General features: G+C 37.0%; 1 protein-coding gene across 1 annotated transcript in view; it reads right to left on the reverse strand.

Moving 5' to 3' along the window:
- lrp8 (low density lipoprotein receptor-related protein 8, apolipoprotein e receptor) overlaps nt 1–17785 on the reverse strand; it is a 91673-nt gene that overhangs the window by 65145 nt on the left and 8743 nt on the right. Inside the window, exon 3 of the mRNA XM_037698031.1 lies at nt 4846–4974. Within this exon, the coding sequence (XP_037553959.1) occupies nt 4846–4974 (129 nt within the window). The remainder of the gene's footprint in view (nt 1–4845; nt 4975–17785) is intronic.

Here is a 17785-nt window from a genome sequence, read left to right on the forward strand (position 1 = left end):
CCCCCCCCCCCCCCGTGTCAACAACTGCCCACACTAAGCTTAAGTTGAGCTATATTAAGTGCGCTAAGCTAGCACGCAACACAGGTGTGACGCCCCCTCCTGCATGCGGTGTGTTGAGTTGCTGTAGGTAACCGGGAAAACACGAAGTGTATTTGAGTGGTTTGAGTTTTCTCCTATTGAGTCAAGTGGAATGGATGAATTCATGAAGAAATAGAAACAGCGCTGGGTGAACTAATATTTCATGGTAAATGTGTGTGTGTGGTGGTGGGAGTGGGGGTGGGGGGGATGATCCAAATTAATATTTTTTAAATGTGAGGGGGACACGTCCCCTTCACATATAATTATTGCAACGCCTATTTCAAAAGGTGAAAGTTCAAACACCCCCTTTTCAACATTTCCACATTTTGACGTGGGTGGAAAAGGAGAGGCACCTACATCTGCCTCCACCCTCCTTTGCCCCACCTTGGCCCCTTAAGCGAGGCCCTTGGTCTGTGGTTGCATCAGGAAGAGTATTTTGTGTAAAATAATTGCCAGATCCTCATGACAGTTCGCTCGCTGTGGCTGAAGAAGGGAGCAGTCAAAAGAAAATAAAAACAATTAAATAAATAAAGGCAGAAAACCATGTCAAACAAATCCAACTGTGGTTAGACTTGTTAGGAATTTTGACTGAATATTCTTCAGCATCTATTAGGTATGAATGAAAAAAGCATGTTTTATAAATATTTCAGCATGAAAAAAATGAAAAAAAAAAAAAAATCCAACAAAAACATCTTGCTCAATAAACACAAAATTATTTATTGTTCTTGCTCTGGAAGTCTAAAAAGAGAATGTTAAGGTCAGACATCTTGCATCAAAATAAACTGAATGAGTTATTTCTTTGCAGTGAAATGGAAAAAGGCCAATTAAGGAATAGACAATTATGGTTGATACTGCACAGCACCCTTTTAGTGTTAGCTCGCAGCAAATCTGTCTAGACAGTTTTATTACAAACAAGTTATTATTAGGCTTAATGCAGAACTTAAAGACATAAAATCATCTGACTGTACAGCATGCACCAGTATAATTTGCTGCTTGGTTTAGCCATGACACCTCTTCTGTTTGCTACCATCTTCTAGTTGTTAGGCATTAATTAGAATGTAAAATATGTTTCCACTTTGTTTTATTAGTTACGAAATAATATGCTATAATGGTATCAATAAAAAAAGGAAGCCTTCCTTAAAAACAAACTCTCTACACAAACATAACATGATTTTTCTTTCCCCCCCACACACACTGGAGGACGTAAGCACATATCTATCAGTGGCTACCACCCTAAACGAAAGCAATTTCACATTAACATAAATTAAAGGCACATAAACTTTCTTAAGAGACCCCCTTGAACTAAATGTAATAAAGAACCCCTCTTCCTGGATTCATGTATTATTCAACATTTGGACACGCTCAATTAGAAGCCCTAATTAACATTAGCTGTCTTCCAACTATAGCTGCTGAAGAAGGGATGTAAGGAGGAGAGAGAAGATCTGAGGTGGAGAAGAGGGGTGGGGGGTCATGAGGACTGGAGGCTGGATGAAAGCATCAGATTTCCAAACCAGAAGGAGGTTTTCATAAATAGAAATTCCTGTTCAGATCAGATGAATGTGATTTTGTGGGTGGTTGAGCAGTTTATTTCTTGAATTGATATGATGTGATCATGTGACTATGATCATTGATATGATGTGATTGATATGGCTGTCGATTGGCTCCGGTCGTTTGCTAATAATCATTAAGTAAAAGGCTGGTTAACATGTTTTCTGTAACTTTATACAGCAAAGTATTTTTGCACATTGTTGCAAGATATTCTCTGAATCAAAGAAAAACAGATGCTGTTGCAGTTTTGTATCCAACAGGAAACTTGATGAACTTATTAATAAAATATAGTCTGGATGGGCTCTTTTACAATAATTTATCAGTCATCAATGTCATATAATAATATCATTTTTATTTTGTCATAATTTGTGTGCATTTATTTGCGTATCTGTATAACTAAGTACAAGTCTAACATAAATAAATAGATAGATGGATAGAGCCTATATCTATATATATCTATATATCTATATATATCTATATATCTATATATCTATATATCTATATATCTATATATCTATAGATAGATAGATAGATAGATAGATAGATAGATAGATAGATAGATAGAGAGATAGATAGAGAGAGAGATAGATAGAGAGAGAGATAGATAGAGAGAGAGAGAGAGAGAGAGAGAGAGAGAGAGAGAGAGAGAGAGAGAGAGAGAGAGAGAGAGAGAGAGAGAGAGAGAGAGAGAGAGAGAGAGAGATACACACACATCTCATAGGTATAATATGGAAATTCTCTTTTACAAGAAGGAAAGCTTGGGATCCAACCTCTAAACCTTGGGCAGTGGACAGTCAACAACCACTGCACCCACTGACCCACTGCCACCCTGTGTTATTTTGTGCAGCCTTTTGCAGCCACCTTTTTTACTTGAACTTAGATAACACAGACCTTTCTCCACATCTCAGCATTCTCCTTAGTATTCATCGCTACAACTCTAAATGATAGATCAAAAGATGATGTCTGCAGGTTAATATAACATCAGGACTATCATAATGCCTCATATGCAGTCGAACCACATGAGGCTTAAAGTCAATTATCAAGAATTTTATGAAAATTTTAACAGCTTTCTCAACCACCATGCTTAGCTTCTGTCCAATAATGGACAGAAGCTAACACAGGTCGGACAGATGAAAGGCATTGGAAAAGATCTATGATCTTTGTTTGCCCTCCATGTCAAATTAAAAGAGAATAAAGTGCTGGTGTTGAGTGTATGGCGAGCAGAGAGGAAGCACTCTTCTTTTTGGATAGTTTCAACTGCTCATGAGGGAGATATTAAAAGTATGTGAACCAAGCAGTGGCAGCTTGGGTTACATGTCTGTATCAATAGCAGCTGTTGTTTTAATTAAATTGTAGCCACCAGTGTGATCTCTCTTTGTACCAGCAGTCTGCAACTCTTATGGAATTATGATTAATGAATCAAAACCAAAATACTGTAGTCAGCAGCAAAGGAGCGAAGAGAATATGTAGAATGTAAAGACAGGCTTTTAGAGTAGACATAGGCTTTTACCACATGCAAAACACACCCATCCAAAACAATCCATCATGTACAACAATCAACTGTTTTAGGCCAGATGGCCAACGTGCTACTCACAGAAACAGCCTGAGGACAACCAAGGCCAAAGTGGTTCAGAAGAAGGGTTGTAAGCGCAATCATCCCGGTACATCCATGTATTTTTATTTAGTCATTTATTTTTTGGATGGGTATGTTTTGCAAGTATTAAAAGCCCACTTCTGAGATTCCAACAGGAGGTTGGCTTGAAACACAGCAATGAAGGTTACCGGTGGGACAAACCTGGTTGGCAGGCCGCAGACTGAGGAAGTCCTCTGGATGGGGGACGAAATGTTTCTCACTTAAAGAAACTGGTCCAGATGACATGATTTAGCTTTTTTTTTTTAGGGGAGTGGTGGCGCAGAGGTTAGAGAGGTGGGCCTGTGATCCGAAGATCGCCGGTTCAGGCCCCGGCCCCGACAACATCAAAATTGTGGGTGGGGTAGGTGAAGCACCCACACTTGCCCCCACCTCATTCGCCCCACTCTGGCCCCATGAGCAAGGCCCTTAACCCCCATCTGCTCCCTAAACAGGTCTCTCTTGAAAATGAGTTCTCGTGGCTCAATGAGACTACCTGTATAAATAAAGGGTAAAAAAAATAAAAATTTGTATTGCTAAAAATCCGTTTAACATAGATTTGTCAGTCTATATATAGAGTAGATGTTTGTGTATTTATGATCATTATTTATTTAGTTTCTAATATATCTTTATTTTTTTATACCCAGGCAATAAAGTAAACTGCCCAGGACATTAAAATCAATAACAAGTAGGGGTTTATTAGATAAATGCTACAGACACTAATGAAAATGTACTATTTGGAGCTGGGATGCTGTCTATTTCATAAAAACAGTACAATAAACACTGCCAAAAACAAACATTAGCACAAACGTTTAAACCCGTTTGTACAAGTAAAAAGATCAGACTACTATCCATTCATATTTAATCAACTAACATTTAATGTATCAGGAAGTCTGATTGAGAACAGCTTGTATACGTGGCAGAAATTCTTAATATAAAACATTTGATTTGTAATGGCCAATCCAATCCATATTCTTTGGAAACAATACAGCAAGTTCATGTGCACACTTCTTTTCAGCTTAAAATCAATAAAGATCTGTGACAGATGTTTACATCAGGAAAAATCAATGTCTCCTTTACATCTTGGCTGTCCACTGCAAGTATGAAAAGTTAGAATTGTGACATGGATGAATGGCATGGCAAATAAGTTATGTAAAAGCATCTTTGCAGAGCGCTAAAGAATCTATTTTGTAACTTAGAAAACAATTCTGAAAAAAAGTGCTGTAAAATGTGAACAAGGGTGCTTTGTTGATACTCATGGATTAGTGAAGGGTAATGGGTTTAGCACTTACTGCATGTCAGCTCAGTGGCAATTTTAACCAACTTTATGCTAAAACATACCATATTTAAATGTTCATAGTGTCAGTATTCATGCATTTTATTTAGTCTGTTGTTCTTGACACAAACATACATAAAATATGTGATTGTTCATTGTTAATAAATGCAACTGCAGTGTCTTCCACCTTAAATTGGCTTTGACGTTGAAGAAAACTACTGGAGAATATAAATGTGAAGGTTATTGCTGAACTACCTATACATATACTGTAAGTAATTCTAGTTATCTTATTTTCTAAATGTTCACTTCTTACCTGCAGCGCACTGTTCCTCATCGGCCCCATTCTCACAGTCTCTTTCTCCGTCACATCGCCATGACAACGAAACACATTTGCTTGCAGTCCCTCCACAATCAAACTTCTCTGGTGGACAAGTCTGTCGGCCTGTTGTGAGACAGAGTGAAAAAGAAGAGAATGAGATACCGTGAGGAGAATGACAGCAATGAGAGGACAGAAGAGAGGAACAGAGAAGGGGTAGAGGAAAAACATGGGGAGAAGGTAAAAATGGGACAAGAAACGGAGAGGAGGCAGAGACGGGGAGAGAAGGGACAGCCAGTCAATGAAACAGTTTGATAACTTAGTTATCTTGTTGCTCAAATCGATTCCTTCTCAAAGGCCTGCAATTTAACTAGACACACAGCGACAGTGCAACAACGAAGCACACCATCAAGCCAGACATAAAGCCATAAAATTCCCCCCCCCCCCCCCACACACACACACACACGCACACACACAGACATAAACATGAGAAACAAAAAATAAATACATGTACAAGAAAAACAAACCATGCTGTGAGTAAATGTAGTTGTGTATATAGTGGAACATCTTATTGTCATTTGAAATATATGTCATAAATTGGGCACAAGTGCATAACTGCTTATGTACATAAATGACAGTTAATACTGTATACGACAAATTACCGGTATGCAGTTTTCTGTTTTCTTCTTTAAGTGAAACATAGTAAAGGTGAATTAAATTGTAACATACATCTTACAGATTGCCAGCTATTCTCTCGTAAATGCTGTTCATGTGAATGAAAGTAGGGTCCGTCAAGGTAAAAGCCCATTGCACAATAGGCCTTTGTTCTTCCATGTGTAACCCACGGGGGCTGGCATAGGTGAAAAATACACCATTCTAATGCATCAAATTTACAGAGTCCCGGCAACAAATCTGTCCTTTAACATCACAAACCACCTGCTCACCTGGCCCTGTCCTCCAACACACACCCCTGTCCATCTCACAAACACACACAGTCTAACGCCACAGAGACTCCAGCCCCAGATCACATTACACAGCAGTGTCAAACTCAACTCCATCAATTATACATATTTGACCACCGGCGTCCTTCTTGGCAACAAGCTTGTGTTTGTGTGTGTTGCAGCCACAAATCAATAGTACCACAGGGACTTACCCATTCCAGACTCATTCTACTTTATTCAACTCATATTTCTTCCTCCTCCTTTTTGATTTTTTTTGCAGTACTGTATTATTTGATTCCATTTCAATACAGCCTGCCAAGGAGAAAGTCCCAAGTTTCAGCCTTGGAATATAGTGATTGGTCTGGAATTTCTCCAGCTGTGCAGTCCTGGCTGCCAGTTTCTACGCGACTGAAAACATGGCAACTTGCATTTTGTTCTGCAGATTAATATAAAGCACAGGGGTTGAACTTTTTTAATCTCCTCCTGCTTGGTTAAAGTTATTAATTCATTTATGTTTAGTTGTCAGCTTCCTTGTACTCTCTGTCTCTTTTTGTTCCACACTAAAAATAATAAACCTTCTTTTCTGCACATCTCCCCAGAACAATGTTTCCAGTGTTACATTGGAATACATGCACAGCTCAGACTATTGTGACTTTAATACAGTTGTTTAAGGCTCATGTTATTAATTAGAAGTTTCATTTAAACAGAGCATAAGATCTTATTAGAGACACATTTACTTTTACAGTGTATGCATGTATATATGTATGCACAAAAAATATCTGGTTTTTTTATTTTTATTTTTTTGGTGAGGAACGTTTTTGCACCAAAAGGACAAGTACAACAAGATCTTCCACCCAGTATGATGGTATGAATACGGATATGTTTCCTCTGTTAAGTGGAAAAGATGTGCTCTTAGCCATTTTTACCATCTCCAAATATTTGCTCTTGCATAGAAACCCTTCACTAAATATCTGACTGACGTGAGTTAAAAGGATGCAATTTGCTTGACTGACCACTTCAGGCTCCGGGAGTCTGGAAGGCAGAGGCATAGATGAGCTGCCCATCAAACGCTTGAATACAGACAAGCAGGAACAACAAAGTACTTTACTGACTTCAATTATGACTAAAGAAATTAAATGGCTTTCATCCTAAGGGTACAAACCTTCATTTAACACAAAAAGACTACAAATTAACCATTACTGTATGTTTAAGCTTTTATCTGTAGCTGTTCAAGTCTTCAGCTACTTATTGTCATCTCTTGATACAGCACAACTGCAGCTCTGTGCAGACCGATACAATGGATTTTCTCTTTTCTGCTTCAGTCTTCTTGCAAATCATTACAAACAAAAATTAGACTGTCTAAAAAAATAATAATATTACAATACCTGAAAGGCAAAGTGGACATTAATGCTTTGGACATGACTATGCGTGTAAAGTAAATATGCTTTTATGTTCCATTCAAGATGGCTGCCATGGACAACTATTCTTAAAAAAAGGCCAAAGTCCAGTCTGCTAGTACATGTGACCAGTTACCAAACCCCAACATTGATGGTTAACAAACTGCACAGTTTTGTCATTTGCTTTTTAGAGTCTTCTCTGCTTGTTAGCAAAGCATATCTTGAATTAATGAACATATTTATAATATGACTTTCTGCAATTATTTGAAGATGTGCATCTATAACTAACTTGATGCAATTCAAGATGGCCACCACAGCTAATTAACTTTTGCCAGTAAATAAAAAATTCTATAACCCAGTCAACTTTACAGCAAAAACATGATGCGGTAGTATCTGAGAGTCATTCATGCTCCAAGTGTAACATTTTACAATCTCACATGGGATTGCACATGGTCATATTTTCAAGGCATTGATGCTGCCTCACAAAAAGGTTGCAAGTTCAACTCCTGCCTGGGATCAAACAAAATATAACAATAGATGCATTTAGTCTACACACCGACATTAAATGTGGCGGGTGATATGCATTCTTATATAGAAAGTTAGGGCTTCATTTATTTATTTTGAGAGAAAGACAATGACACACCAGTGTCCGAGGACTTTATACTGCAAACCAATCGTTTCCCCACTAAAATAAAACAAAATAAAATAAAATACAAAGCAAAAAAAGCACAAATATATTGCAGTACAATGTTGACACTGTACAAGCACAAACAAACTGAACACTCATACAGCTTGTTTGAAGGAAGAACACATGACTAACAGCTATAAATCCTCCTCTTAGCTGCCAGTCATGGGCTTTTCAACTTATTTATAATTCTCAATATTTTGTAGTGAATGAATATTTCAAAAGCTTCGACTCCCCTGGAGTATAAAGACAAACACTTGGCTGTTAGTGGCCTTCTAGTTTGCTTACTGCCAAGAGCAAATACAAAACAGCAGAGATACTGATACAAGCCATGCTCCACTGAAGCAACTTGAAGGGTGAGCAGGGAGAGGTGGCAGTTCAACACAGCAACTCCCAGGTGGGTGTTTGGATCATCAAAGGAGTGTGAAACAGGGTCAGAACCATGAATACATCCAGATGCAAAGTAAACAACACAATCAGCCAGGTCAGATCATTCTAGTCTACTTCAATGTGCCAGTGTTTTATTTCCCCACACATTGCAGCTATTGAAACATTGCATTGACTACAGATGCACCTCAAACATTTAGAATATTGTGAAAAAGTTCAGTTTTTTTTGGCTATCATTTCAGAAAGTGAAACTCAGTTTTGTTACACAGAGTAAAACATTTGAAGTCTATATTTTAATTTTGATGGTTATGGCTTACAGATAATGAAAAACTGCAATTCAATGTCTCAGAAAATTAGACTATTGTGAAGAGGTTCAACATTATAAACTCCTGGTGTCACACCCTGATCAGCTGATTAGCTCCTAGACATGAGCTACAAATGTCTCATTCCTGAAGTCAGGCCACTCCTGAACCAGATACATCAGAAGTGTTTTACCTGGTTGAGGAGACAAAGAACTGGACTGTTGCTCAGTGGTACAATGTCCTCTTTTCAGATGAAAGTAAATTCTCCATGTCATTTGGAAATCAAGGTCGCAGAGTCTGGAGGAAGAGTGTGGAGGCCCAGAACCATGTTGCTTGAAGTCCAGAGTGAAGTTTCCACAGTCAGTGAAAGTTTGGGTCCATGTCATCTGCTGCAGTTGGTCAAAGTCAATACAGCATCTAGCTGGACATTTTTACGGTCATGCTTCCTTCTGCTGACGAGCTTTACGGAGATGCTCATTTCATTTTCCTACAGGAATTCCTGCCCACACTGTCAAACGTACCAAAAGCTGGAAATGTAATATTCTAACTTTCTGAGACACTGAACTTTGTTTTTTCATTATTTTTTAAACCATAATCATAAAAAAGGCAAGAAATAAGGTTTGAAATATTTTATTCTATGTGTAATGAATCTATGTAATATACACATTTCTCTTTCTGAAACACTTTGGTTTTTCATCATTTCTAAGCCATAATCATCAAAAAGACAAGAAATAAAGGCTTCCATTCTATGTCTAATAAACCTATATAATATACAAGTTTCTCTTTCTGAAATGGTTGATAAAAACTGAACTTCTTCAAGGTATTCCAATTTTTTTTAGATGCACCTGTATTGTATAGAAATGTTCAGTTTTTTGCATCATTTTATTCTAATGTTGACCTGTTTTCTTAGTTCACGGTTGCTCATAGAAGACAAACAATGCAACAAGACCATAATAATCAGGATTACATGATAAGCAGATCATTCTGCCAGATCGATATTTCATCATGGCACTGATAGGCTCATGTTTAATTAAATACATTCAACCACACCACCGCTGCTTAATCTTAAGGCTCAGCAGCTGAAGTCGTACTAAATAGTTTGCTTAAAACTAAATGCTGTAAATGAGAAAATCGTTTTTTAACAACAATGCAATCCTCAAACAACAATACATGCTTGTGAATATGACTTAATTTAAGGAAGCTGGAATGGTGCTCTCAATAAAATTGAATGGTAATGTATTGTTAAAATTTTTTGTCACATTTCACTGCACAAAGTCTCAGATTTTTTTGGGACTGTTATTTTTAAGAGTGTGGGAATTAGAACTATATTGTCGAAAAATGGAAAAAATATAGTATTACTGTATATATATATATATATATATATATATATATATATATATATATATATATATATATACATACACACACAAATTAACATGGAGATTACAATACCAGTCCAATTTGCATTCAAATGTTGAAAAAAATGTTTCAATGTGTTTTTGGTCATTTGTACTTTAGGAATTGAAATCCAAATAGATGAAGTTGGTCTTGTGGGGTCAGAACGCTCATTTGAGAGTTGGTGTGTGATGCACGTTTTTTAAATTCAGTTCATAACCAAGCCATGATGGATGCAAACTTGCTATTCCCCTCGCATGTGCTACCTAAGTGTCTATTACAAGCAGGGAATGAAGGTGGGGGTTGGGGGAGGGGGGTGAGCAAGGCGCTGTGTGCTAATGAACTTTTGATTAACTACTATCTTAATTTTCCTACACAAGGAGGGAAGAATCGAAGCAGTGTAACACGACATCATGCCCACCATCAAACTCCCTGTCCGGCACCACAGCTAGCCTCTTGGGTAATTGATTGCAAAGGTTCAAAGTCTTGGAGGTTAATGGTAAAATAATTTATTATTTCTGAGACGTGTGTTTGAGTATGGATAACACATGTCAAGTTCAAGTCACTGTCTGTCAAGAGCGAGACACAGCTTTCAAACAAAGTGAATGATAATATGGTGGATGAAGATGAATGGAGGCTTTTAGATGAGATGCACTGCATTGGTACTAAACATTATAGTTGCATGAATTTAATGAGGAGAATTCAACGTACCATTATTCTTACAGATACAATGAATTCTTCTGCATTCCACACAGAACAGCACTGATTGATGAGGTTCTCTGCTTTAATGTCTTTTTATGCAAACAACTAAGATGTTTCTCACTGCGTCAGTGGGACTTGAAGAAATCCCAAACACTCAGCAATGCTCTGAATATGAGTAGACTCTTTGAATATATAGAGGAGAATGTGTGTCATATGAGACAGCTATGGTTTCTTCAAATAAAAGCTAAACAATGACAATAATATCCAAAAAAGTTCAATCTGGTCCTCTGGATATTCAAAAAAACAAGAAAACAAAAAAACAACAAAAAAAAAGCAAAAACATGTAGAAATGTTTCATCTCTCATCCGAGAGACTTCGAGAGACTTGAGAGACGAAACGTTTCTACATTTTTTTGCTTTGTTTTGTTTTTTTGTTTTCTTTGGGTTTTTTTGAATATCCAGAGGACCAGATTGAACTTTTTTGGATTTTTCTACCTGGATTATTGAGCATGTATCAGGATAAATGACAAAAATAATTTTTGTTTTAGATTTTAAGCAATCAACAAGCCATTTTTTTTTTTGCAAACCAAATAAGATTCAACATGAACATAATGAGTACAAAAAAGACACATTGATAACAAATATACATAAATAAATTTAACCTGAGGATAAATGTCCAAATTTTTTGCTAAAGTTTGACCAATCATCAAAGTCTGACTGAACAGGGATCCATAACTGCTGATTGTCTGCAAAATATGATAATTAAACTGAAATGTCAGTCAGGCGGTTGCAGCATAAATGGTTAAGTGTCTACTTGAGAACAATAAGCTTTTATTGCTTAGACACTCATTGCAATAAAAACAGGGCCAAGGCATCTTTAGAGTCCATACATAATAAGTACTTTGCCTTTCGTGTGTCTCAGTCTGATTATTTAAAAAAAGGTCATACAATATTTCAATCATTTAGATTTCAATTAATCTTATCCCATATTACTAACATTATCATATTTCAATTTCATGGTCTGTTCTCAATTACCCTAATTAAGATGGAGTCATTTACAGTAAAAACGTTGAAAATAAATGTGGGTAATGGAGACAGTTAATGTAGCAGCGATGTACAAGTAAAGGATTAGATAAAACATTGGTTGTACAATGATGAATATTAAGAAAATGGTAACTAACGAAAATTAAATTAAAATAAAATGAGTTGATGCAGCTGAAAAAAAAAAATCAAATTTTAAGTTCACTTATAGTTTTTTTTTATTCCATGGTGTTAAATCTCCCCTGCAGCAAAAATAAACAAATAAATAAATAAAAAGCATACTTTATCAGGGATGCTTCACTGACATGATTTCTTCATGAGCTAATTAGTGTCAGAATGTGTGTGTGCATGTGTAAATGGACATGTTTGGCAGGTTAAATTAGTGTATGACTGAATAGGTAAACTGCTTAAGCACTTTAACAGTAGCTACATATATTTTTGTATGCATGGCCGAGTGTTTTGGGCAGTTGTAAGCATTGTTACACGTGTGTGAGCACATCATTTAGATCCCTTCAGCGCAAACCAAGAACTGGAGCGTGACATTTTATGGAAATGGAAAGCTAAAGTTGAAAAGTTCAATGATGTTTGAAAACATAAAATGCAATGGAGTTACAATAGTTTCATTTACTTTGAGCAGATTTGGTTTTGGTTGTGTATAATAAATGCTACATTAAGGTACAACCATCAACATGTTTTAAGTTTTTCTTTTATATTAAGTCGATTACAGAGACTGCAAATTTACAGATTTTTCTTAAGTCCAAACTGTTCTTAATCACTTTTCTTACATTTGCTTTTGTTGATTTGCCGTTGCTGTAAATGAAGTTCATATTTTGAGGTGACGGCCGGCCCAATCGCTAAATCTTTCCTGGAAAGTTGCCAAATCGCCACCCTCATTTATGTCCTTCAGATGTAAAATCCAATCTACAGAGAGGGCGTATGTGCTTGGTATCAAATTACATTTTAAATGAAGGTTAGTGTTGATTAGCAGCTTTCATTGGAACAGTGATCTCCAATTATTGGAGCCCTGAGGTTCAGAGAGTGAAAGGATGTTGGAGAGAGAAACATAAAAGTCAACTTAAAAGAGACAAGAAAATGAGGGAGGAGGCGAGCACAGAGATGGAAGACAGAAGGATCAAGGATAAAGCAAAGAAATGCCGCAGAGTGGCACCAATATGAACACAAACAGTCTGTGACAATAATAAAAGAGTCAAAAGTCCAAAGTTAAGTTTTTGAAAAGCTGCCATGGGACATACAACCAGCAGAGCATTGCAACAATTTCTTTCAAGTGGTTATTTTTGAGTAGCAGCATGACATGTGAGCTTTGTACACAAGTACAAAACAGAAGCAAGCACCAAAACTACCAAGCCCTACTGGGGAAACTCTGTTTTAATTAGGCTTTTTAATCATTTCCAATTAAAAACTGACAGATGGGAATATGAATAAAGTCAGGTGAAATAATTAATCCCCTCTGCCTTTCAGATGATTGTTTTTGTTGCTGCTCGAAGATGATGCCATCAGTCCATCTTGTTCTCTAAATCTGTACTTTTTTTCTAAACTGAGTCAGTGTATAGACCAAAGAATAGGATTTTATTAAATGTGACATCATTTGCACAGTCTAGACTATGTGTCTACCAGTGCCATGGGGGAAGAAATATAGCGTGACACCATTGTTCTAACAGGAAACTACACATTTTTCTGTCCAGTATGTCTGTGTAAATAGTTGCCTAGTAGATAACACATTGGAAGCTATTGATGCAACGTAAAATGATGAATATTATTGGGAAAATGTTTTGAGCTTTGTTTATTTTAGCTCTTCATCCAAGCCTTGGCCCAGATAAAAAAACAAACAAAAAAAAAAACAATTTAAAGATTAAAAAATAAAAACCTGTATGACTTCTAAATATTTTTGAATTAATTTTAACAAGTCAAAAACAACCTTTTTAGTAATGTTGCATTGCTTGTTTTGTTAAATTATTCACTTTAGCTTCAAATTTAACAACACTGAACCAATTTTGGAAATGCCATTCTTATTCCGAGTCATGGGATAACATACTGTAACACTAGGAAAAATATTTAACAAAAATATCTGTGTTGGAGATTGATTCGGAAAAATCAGAAACATTCAGGCTGCAGGTTTACTTGCGGTTCCTAGAGTTTCCAAAAGCAGAATGGGAAGCAGAGCTTCCAGTTATCAGGCTCCTCTCTTGTGGAACCAACTTCCAGTTTGTGTCCATGAGGTTGACAGATTGCCCAATTTTAAGATTGGGCTTAAGACTTTCCTTTTTGATAAATCCTATAGTTAGGGTTGGCTTGGGTTTCCTGAGCTATCCCTTAGTTATGCTGCTATAAGCTTAGACTGCTGGGAGACAAATTGACCACATTCATTCACTATGCTACCATCTTTACTTACCGTACTCTGCTCAAACTATTTTGTATCTGTAATCATTTACTAATTGGCTTTTCTACGTATGTGAATGTTCCTGGAAAGTGCCCTGAGACAACTTTGTTGTGAACTGGCACTATATAAATAAACTGAATTGAAAAATAATTTTTCAGAAATTATATTTAATAACTATATCGATCAGCCGCTAATAGGAAAGCTTTATTCAAGCTGCCTGTCGGTACAAATATGGCATGCTGTGTAACAAAAAATGCACCTGCTATTTATTCAACAGAAGAATGTATGCTTGGACGTGCAAACAACTAAGCTGCTCTTTTTTATGTGTTGATTGTGGTGATTATGATTGAGTAGATAGTGAATAGTCACTTGTAAAGTTATTAAACACTCCGTCTGTGAGCATCGGAATGGATCAAATTAAGGAACAAGAAAAAATATGTCTTCATACTTGATTGTGTTTGTGTTATAAATTGTAGCCCTACTTTTTAAAAAAACAAAAAAAAAAAACTAAAATAGTTTATAACTAATAATGAATGTGCAGTTTCTACACATTTTCTTTCAAAGCTGATACACATTAAAAGATTGTGAATAAATAAGACATTTATGGCACTAAAGTGGACAAGTGACATCCAGCTGCTCTATATGTTTTTTAGGCTATATAGAAGCTTGTTTTTCATACATTACTAAAATCTCTATGGTAATTATTTATTGATGTGTCTTTTGATGGCAAGGTCACTGACTTTCTACCAGGGAGGACATATACAGGTAGAGTGAGCAAGAGACAGGCCACCTGGGAAATTATGTCCGGGACTGCCGCTGCCTCAAGCATGAAATTGAGGCCTTCCGACAATGCAACTCACTGAAACCTTCCCGCTCGTATTCCAAAATAATTAACTAGCACAACCTCCTGCCTCCTCACAGTAATAAACTGACCTGCTTATAATCTTGGCACACCCAGACAAAGCCAGCCCCACTTTACACCCAAGAGCAGATGGAAGAACACAAAAGTGTATGAAGAGGAGATGAAGAGGGAACGATCAATTCAAAGGCACAACTGAGTACAGTAACAACAAACTGAAAACTCAGCGAATGCAGTTGTCTTTTTTTTATTTATCAAGATGTCTGTCATTGTGGATATTTACAATTGTTCATCTATGCAGACCCAATACATAAAGAGTTTATAGCCAACAATAAAATTATAGTATATTTTTCAAAAAAGCGGCGCAGTTGCCCGGTTGGTAGAGCTGCCACCTTGCAGCAAAAAGATTGCCGGTTCAAATCTCGGCTGGGGGCCCTTCCGGATGGCGTTTACTTGTTCTCTCTGTGCATGCGTGGGTTTTCTCTGGGCACTCCGGTTTCCTCCCATAGACCAAAAACATGCACGTTAGGCTGATTGGTAAATCTAAATTGTCCCTAGGTGTGAGTGAGAGAGTGAATGGTTGTTTGTCTCACTTGTCTATGTGTCCCAGTGATGGACTGGAGATCCATCCAGGGTGTCACCTGCCTCTCACACAGTGAGACATGGGCACCAGTGAGCCCCGTGACAGCTGGACATGGGCACCAGTGAGCCCCGTGACTCGAAAAGGAAGAAGCGGGTAAAAGAGAATGGATGGATGGATTTTTGGGGGGGATACAAAAATATGCACATTTGCCACAGTAAGCTACAGATGCAGAAAAAAAAAATGCTGGTACCCTTCCAGACAACAACTGCCAATATTATTTACAAGATGAGATGATTGTCAACCTTCCAGGATGTGGACGCAAGAGGAAATACATCCCCAGGCTGTTCAGACAGATAGTGCTGATGGTAGAAACAAAGTTAAGGAAATCACCCAAAACCATTCAAGTCAAAGTTCATACTTAAGGTACGCCATATTAAGATCGTTCCATCTTGCATTTCAAATAATAAAAAAAATCTCCATGGAAGTATACCCAGGAAGACTTCACTATTTGCAGACACAAGAAGGCAGGAATTCATGAATATACATATTGACAACCATCAAATATTCTAGGAGAGGCTTCTGAGACTGATGATACTTTTTTGGAAGGGTACCAACAAATTCATCTGCATGCAACTGTGTAATCATCGAACTGCTTATGAAAAATCACAAATGTTTATATGGTAAATAAGTAAATAGTATTAACGATAAGCTAGCACTGGTCAGAAGTTGATTAAATCAAACATACCAGAAAGTTTGAATTAAAGTAATAAAATACAAAGTGCATGTGAGAGTATGAAAAGGTATCAGCCCTCCCATTTGCTGAACAGTCCACTTTAAATATTGCTGCAAGTTTTCTCCTCAGTAAAACTATAATTACCATATGAAAAAGAACTTGAAGAAAGGAGTAGTGACTAGATATGAGCTCTATAAATCATGACTACTACAAGTGGGTGAGAAGTCTTGCTGTGATAGAAGGCACATTTTGACAGTTTGTCTTTTTTAGATGAATGGCTTTCATCAGCTGGATAGGAATGAAGGACCCAGAGGCGTTGGGTAAGTTGGACAAAAACAAAATATGAGATGATCAATATGTACTAAACATATCCAGCCTCATTAGGATGTTAATTTTATTCGGAATATTTAATTACCAATTTGACTCCACAAATATGAATACAAATTTCCATTGCAAATTCGTTGAGTTCATGGCCCTGCAATGGAGATTATTTTGTAGCATATCAAGGAACCAAATGTTTCTAAATCCTCCCGGTTTTCTCAATTAAAACAACTGCTTTGATGCCATAATGGCAGAGCCAAAGGGGATAGTAACACTGTTGTTCTCTCAGTCTGATCTCAAGTGGTACTTGAGCATGAACAATGACTTGAGATAACTTGCCTTCTATAGTCATCAAAATTCTCATTTGTGTTTGTATGGTTTCCGCTCATTCTGTCATAATGGATTCAGAGGCTTTTCAGTACATACTTTATCAGTATGCCTCCAAGTGTGAGCTGTCAGAGCAGACTCGGAACAGATTACTTACTGAGATGATACTAGACAAGATTTTATCTTTTTGAAAACAATATATTCTCAATATCTCCCACATATCATAAAGTTTCAGCATTCTGAAAAAAATATTTGTGCAAGTTTTTCAAGTTTTCAATTATCCTGGTGGGTATCAAAGAAGGTAGCATTCTTGTCCAATCGTGAAAACAAGAAGAAGAGTTAGACGTATCTAACCAATTTGATGGTGAGAATGAATTTGATCCATCTTTGGGAAATTAACAGAGATGAAGATGTAACACTTGAAACTTTGCAGCTTCATAATCAGTGTTCATTGTCAAATTAAAGGATTTGGCTGGTATTACCAAGAGTAAAAGTGTGTTTTTCTTTACAGTTCAGAGGATTTTTAATATCTGATTTCTTTCTTTCCTTACTTTTTTTTTTTTTTTTCCCTCAGGCAGCTGCTGCGGTCCTTATTATCATCATGCTGCTGAAGGGACCTGCTAACAAGACCTGCTAACGCTGCTAACAACACCAAACTGCTAACCGAGCCACGCCGCTAACAGTACCATGGGGCCAATGGGACCATGTTGCTAAGAGAGATCCTCACTGCTAACTGAACCTCACTGCTAACAGTGCCATGGTGCTAACTGGACCATGTTGCTAAGAAAATCTCACTGTCATCCGAACCACTCAGCCAATAGGATCATGCTGTTGTAGATTTGTTTCTTTTTCACTTTTGGCACCTTG

Source organism: Nematolebias whitei, chromosome 3, assembly GCF_014905685.2.
Source record: "Nematolebias whitei isolate Nwh7 chromosome 3, NemWhi1, whole genome shotgun sequence".
Lineage (NCBI taxonomy): Eukaryota > Metazoa > Chordata > Actinopteri > Cyprinodontiformes > Rivulidae > Nematolebias > Nematolebias whitei.